The sequence below is a fragment of the Dipteris shenzhenensis genome, chromosome 2 (genome assembly GCF_047967505.1).
Source record: "Dipteris shenzhenensis isolate YYH24624 ecotype China chromosome 2, Dip_SZ_1.0, whole genome shotgun sequence".
NCBI lineage: Eukaryota > Viridiplantae > Streptophyta > Polypodiopsida > Gleicheniales > Dipteridaceae > Dipteris > Dipteris shenzhenensis.
The window spans coordinates 65,627,108-65,633,231 of record NC_141597.1 but is presented as its reverse complement, the minus strand read 5'-3'; the positions used below and the strand labels follow the sequence as shown (position 1 = coordinate 65,633,231).

The window sequence follows — 6,124 nt, the reverse complement described above, 5'->3', positions numbered from 1 at the left end:
GTTCACTGATTTTGAGAGAGTTATGGTGGCAACCATGGCATCATTTTTTAAAACGATGACAACATTTTGGAAGAAAAAAGTGGTTTTATTGTTTGAAATTTCCATGTTACTAGTGCTATATCTATAAACTTGGTTAACCTTTTTAATACATCATTGTAATGTTGTTCATTAACAAGTGCCATTTTTCCTTTCTTCATATTTTTTTGAGTAGAAAATAGAGGAAAACTCCCATGCCTTTCATATCAACGTTAGATGTGAGTTGCTAGGAATAGAATAAGCACTAAATTTTGTCCTCAATAGGTTGCAAACATTGCTCATATTATATTGCGCATATTCGAGGAATTCACTCAAAACATTGACTACCTTGGTTACAAAATAATCCAAGGTATGGATTGGAGCTAACATGGGACGAGGTCTAAAGTGCTAATCTAAGAAAAGCAACATTAAGTCATTAAAAGTAGCGCGTTTCCAAGAGAATCTTAGTCTTCAAGGAAACTCGTGCTATTGCCATTTGTTGAAATTCGTAGATACAAGTACAATGGGCAGCACATGCGAAAGGGGGGGATTGATTCAAGTCCTCAAATCTTGCATAACCACTAGACTGTGTCAACTTTCAACTTACATGTAACCTTTTTTTTTCTTCTTATTGAGGGAGCCCTTGTAATGGATCAACAATTGCACCTCTTGCGAGAAGAACACAAACAAGATGTCAAAGAATCATCTTGAAGACTCAAGCATGCATGTGTAGCCAGTACAAGATTTGTTCAAGCCCCGTTCAAGCATGCATTAGTTGCTAGAATTGGAAGAGGTTTCATTACAAGAAGGGAAGGTGGATTGTGGACCTAAAGGGCAAACCTTATGGCTTTGAATACCTCTAAGCAAATTATACAATGCTTGGCTCTTTGCGTAATCGCTAAGTTATTCATTTGATAAGGAAGGGGAGCTAGTGGGTAGCATGAGGAAGCGACGCTGGAAGGTGGGGAGGAGGTCGGTGGGCATGGCGAGGAGGACGATGAGGCCATCGGGAGTGCCGTCAGAGATAAATAGCACGAACTCCACCATGGCAGTGACGACGGCACTAGCATGGATGGGACGGCCCCACCCAAAATCGAGCATGTGGAGCGGGATTTTCCACCAAGCGGACACGTACAAGCCTGCATTACCAAGGGGTACACCCTTGTGGGCTTCGAGGCAATCGATGGCAGAGGCAACATAGGCAGGGGTGATGAGGGCGCGGGCCTCTTGGACCTTGTGGACAGCAAAGGAGAGGGGTTGTTGGAGGAGGTCACTCACAAGAGCACGCGCACAAGCCGAGAGCACAGCATTGCCAGCGAAGCCCTCGTCCAAGGCGGGCTCCATTCTGCGTCGGATGTCCACTGCGAACAGGAGAGATGAGAAATCGGAGTTGGGCAAGCCGAGAGCGGCGGTGCGGCTCTGCCACAGGTGGGCAGCGAGAGCCTCGAAGGTGGTGCAGCTGCCGCCGCCTGCTTGCTTGAGAGCGGCGAGCATGGCGCCGCTCCAACGGAACACCTTGTAAGAGTGGCCTTCGAGCGCGTGCCCCTTGGACGTGGCGGCAGCGAGGGCGTCCTCCTCAGTGTAGTAGCCGCCCTCCGACGACCAGAAGGGGATGCCGGGCAACCACGCGTACTCGTAATGCTGGAAGTTGATCTCCGGGGGACAACGCGCCGTCAGTCTGCTGCGGTCTGGCTTCGGTGCGACCATCAATCCCTCTCCCCTCGCATACGACGCGTAGTTCGACAGAAACTCGCCCGCCGCTATCCCGTCTAATAGAGTGTGATTCGACGAAAACCCCAGCGTGAATCCTCCGCACTTGAACCTTGTCACCTGCGAATATCCACACAGTCGTTGGCAGCTCATTAGTGCTGCTGCACTCACTACCCATTAGCTAATCGATCCTCTTGCACCAGTTAAGGGAGTATCGAGAAAGCACGCGTGCTCACCTGGACCATCGTGAGGGGAAGCTCCGCCAAGCTTTTGGCATGTTGGAACTGCAATACTAAGCTCCGGAAGGCAGGATTGGGGTAGGTTATATCCCCCAGCTCCTCCAAGGCAAGCTCTGAGGACGCGCCTGCAAAGAGAACGCCAGCATTGTTGCATTCTAATTCCAACCGATACTGTCCCGCGTTAAGCTTCAGTCTACCCGCCATGAAGTAATAGGGCACAAGAAGCTTCTCCAGCGCATGCCTTAAAGTCTCCGCAACACAGATAGTCGATTCGGCGGACGCCCTTGCCGGGAAGAAATACACTGTTTCGATGGGATACAAAACCACCTGGTCCAGGTTCGAGAGAAACATGACATGATCACGAGGTGTAGGCTCCGACGGAACGACCAGCCTGCGCTCCTCAACGCGCACCTTCAAATCACTGATGCGCGCTGCATGATGGCCTTCGTCAACCATGTCGACTTGCTGGCTCACTCGATCACGTACTCCGTTCCAACTCCGCTATACTGCCTCTGCAAGGCTAAATTGCTGAAATAGTGTCCGATGCTTAGTATACTTGCCATGGATGTACAGGCAACTGTATTTATGATGTATGAAGATCATGAAGGCAAGCGCCAATTGCCTCTCGCTAGTCGCTGAGCTACCACGCAGCTCTGGTTGGTCATGCAAGAGTCGAGGATCAAACCAGCTTATGTCACGCGTTTTTCACTCACTGCCTTAGCATCCTGATTAAAGGCGTGTGTAGTAAAACCAATCCTTAGAAAAACTGCATGATTGCACAAAAGCACCGGCTTCGGCTATCCAAAAGAAATTAAAGAACAATGTGGTGGATAGCTTCTACTTAACCATGAGAGACCCGCTTATTGTCATGATAATAGCTCTCTAAATATAATAGCTCTCTAAATTTCAGAGTCCTTGGTATGTCTTTATTAATTCATTCATTGCTGAGTTCCTTCTTTTGTCATGGAGACATAACTAATTCCTTAAAATAAAACTTGGATCCTACCTTTTAATGAAATTTCCCTAAAAGGAAAAAAAGAGCAAAAAAAAAAAAGAACATTGAGACATGACACAAGGTCCATCATGACCGGATTCTCTCTCAAATGTCAAGGGTAGTATTTTATTATTGCCTTGATGACATGCAAAGATTTGTGCCTTTTGGGAATTGAAGCTCAATGAATACATGAATAAGACTACACTCATAAGAGCTCATAACTCATCCTTGGTTGCAACCTAAATAGTATTAGGTCATGTCTATAATCATATGATGTCATCCTTCGACCTTGTATCCAACTCGGCTATCTCTATTGCTACTTTCAAATTTTACCTCCCATCGAGAACATGCATCAAAAGAGAGGAATGTTATAAGAAATCAAATTGAAGCAACATCAAGAATATTAGGGCCCAATAGTATTGCAAAGAAGTCTTGCGAATAGATGCGACACTAGCATATTACCTAAATATCAGTAGTCGTATTCATACTACAATTTGCTCAAGAAATCAATATCTTGCATGCACCAGTCATGTAGGTTCCTTTGACTTTCTACAAGCATGAAAAAATACATTAAAAATAAAAGGTAAAAAATTGACTCTTTATACGAACTTAGAAGAAGAAGCTTTATAAGTAAAAAGAATGCAGAAAATATGCAAAGAATGAGAATAAACAATAGCTAATACCTGGAATGGCAAGAACCGTGAGTTGGATAAGATGGCCGCCGCACATTATCGATATGTAAGTTTGCAAGATAACTAGCATAATAGCTTTTTTGGCAGTATATAGTTTTGCGAACTAGCTTTTTTGGCAACGCACCTTTTTTGGCAAAGCAACGTTTTTGGTGGTATATAGCTTTGAGAGAGAGATTTTTTGGCAAAATAGTTTTTTTTTGTAGAACAACCCTTTTTCTTTTAAAGAACAACTTTTCTTTCTTTCTTTTCATTAGTGATGGATGCCTCTCCAACTCTCGAGTAGGGGGCATCATCCTTCTTTGGCTTTAGTCTAGATGTCTTTGTGGGCTCCATAAAGAGTTGCAAAACAAGAGCTGCTCTAACTTTTCCTATAATTCATCATATTGTTGACATGCTATCAGCAAACACTCCAAGTCTAGACATGAGCCTTAAACTCTTCCTTTAGTGTCTTAACTTCACACTCTCATTCTCATTCTTTGACTGGCCTTTCAACGTCAAGCTATAACCTCTTGTAGAGCCATGCATGTTGCTTGGAGGTCTTCCCTCTCTACATTTGTTGATCTCTTCTAGAATTAGAATTCCACCATGATAGGAGGTTGAAAGCTCTCTTAGAAGGGGGCTAATATGTTGATGTTTACAGATTCTATTCCACTTACACCTTGACTTTCCCAAATTGATCTTCTTTGGATTTTTCCAGAAGATTGCAACTTCTCTATCAAGGTGCAAGCTGCTGCAGCAACTCTTGGGGCTACACAATGTTGAATGTTGTTTCTTGAGTCACCAAACAAGTAGCTTAGCAGATGCCTCCAAATTAAGGTTGCTAGTGGTAGACATAGTGCAAGAAAATATACTCAATCTGCTGTGAAAAAACACTATCTAAATCAACTGCAAAACATTATCTATATCAAGTGTAATCTAAACTCTTGATGAAGATAAAGCTGCAATATAATCCAATTTCTTACAAGGCTTGTGGAAAATGATGCCAAGAATAGCCAAGATGCTTTATAAGGCTCAAATAAAGTGCACAATGCTAGAACAATAGCCAATAGGATTTACTCTATCTAAAGACATGTATTCACCTACTCTATCTGATCTCATGACTTTGATCTTTCTACCTGTCTGGTTCTCAACCATGGCTTTGAATTCTTAAAAGTTGGAAAAGACTTTAGATTTCTCTTTCAGAAAGTAGACCCAACAATATCTGATGTAGTTGTTGATGAAAACCAAGTAGCAAAATGAACCATTGATGTTGTGCATCTGTACATCCTTACATATGTATGTATCAAATCAAGAATACCTCTTGCTCGAGAGGTGCTTCTTCCAAAGTTGGTTTTCTTTTGTTTACTAAAGCAACATGCTTCCCAAACTTTTTCTAGAAACTGAAGTTTCAGAATGCCAATTGCCATATTCTGATTTCTGAGTTGCATTAAGCTTTTGAAATTAATATGTCCATATCTCTTGTGCCATACTATAGAAAGTAGCATCGATTACAGCTGAGCTGACATGGCATGTAAATTTGGAACTGAAGCTAGCATTTTGAATAAGTGTCATTCCTTGATTGCTTTTCCTACTAGCTGATTTCTTTTGGATTTGGTCTCTAATCATGCATTCATCTCCATCGAAGATGACTCGATAGTTGTGCTCCGTCATTTGCCCAACTGACAAGAGGTTTTTGCTGAGCTTTGGAACATAGAGTACATCTTTCACCAATCCTTTCGTACTAGTCAACTTGCTCATAGGGACAATGTCTTTCCCTTAAACTAGATTCAGTGTGTTATCTATAGTGTAGATAACATTTTTATGTCCTTCTAATGGTTTCATCTCTGTGAACCATTCTTGATGCTTTGTCATATGAGATGATGCAGCGATGTTGATGTACCAAGGATCTTGATCTGCTTGATTAACTTGATAACTGCATTCCCCTTTTGAATCGTAATCTATGTCAAGATACAATGTTTCACTCTTCTGCATATCCTCACTTACAAGAAACATATTCTCAGGTGCATTGGCATAATGAATGTGACTTGAATGTCCACTGTAGTGATTTCCTATTCCTAAAAAATTCCCTTGATTGTTGCTAGATTGATCGCCTTGGTCATACTTCTTATTGCGGCAATCTCTTTCATAGTGTCCAAATTTATGACAATAATTGCATTGAATGTTTGACACATTGGTGGATGCATTCCCTTGTCCTTAGAAGCTTCCTCTGTTGGAATGATTTCCTCTTGGTTGCTAAAATTGATGTTGCTAAGGATGATGCTGATGCCGACTTTGATGATGACTACTTTACTAAAATGTTTTGAGTCATGAGTTCTTCACCAAGTAACACTGACTGTATCTCTTCTAGTGTTGGAATTTACCATTGAATGGCAATACTTTGGACTAGATTCTCATATCCCTCTCCTAGTCCATTTAGAATGACTTGAACCATTTCTATGGGATTCATGGTCTCTCCTACTGCTATGAGTTGATTG

The 6,124-nt window shown here is 42.3% G+C and overlaps 1 protein-coding gene across 1 annotated transcript; it reads right to left on the bottom strand.

The window, feature by feature from the left end:
* Positions 1 to 348: 348 nt before the first annotated feature.
* Positions 349 to 2,497, bottom strand: LOC147905191 (acyltransferase GLAUCE-like). Its single transcript, XM_087397221.1, has 2 exons — positions 1,962 to 2,497; positions 349 to 1,845 (listed from the first exon to the last, which is right to left on the bottom strand). The coding sequence occupies exons 1-2, from the start codon at positions 2,418 to 2,420 to the stop codon at positions 919 to 921; spliced, it is 1,386 nt and encodes a 461-aa protein (XP_087253347.1). The 5' UTR covers positions 2,421 to 2,497; the 3' UTR covers positions 349 to 918.
* Between the last annotated feature and the right edge of the window lie 3,627 nt (positions 2,498 to 6,124).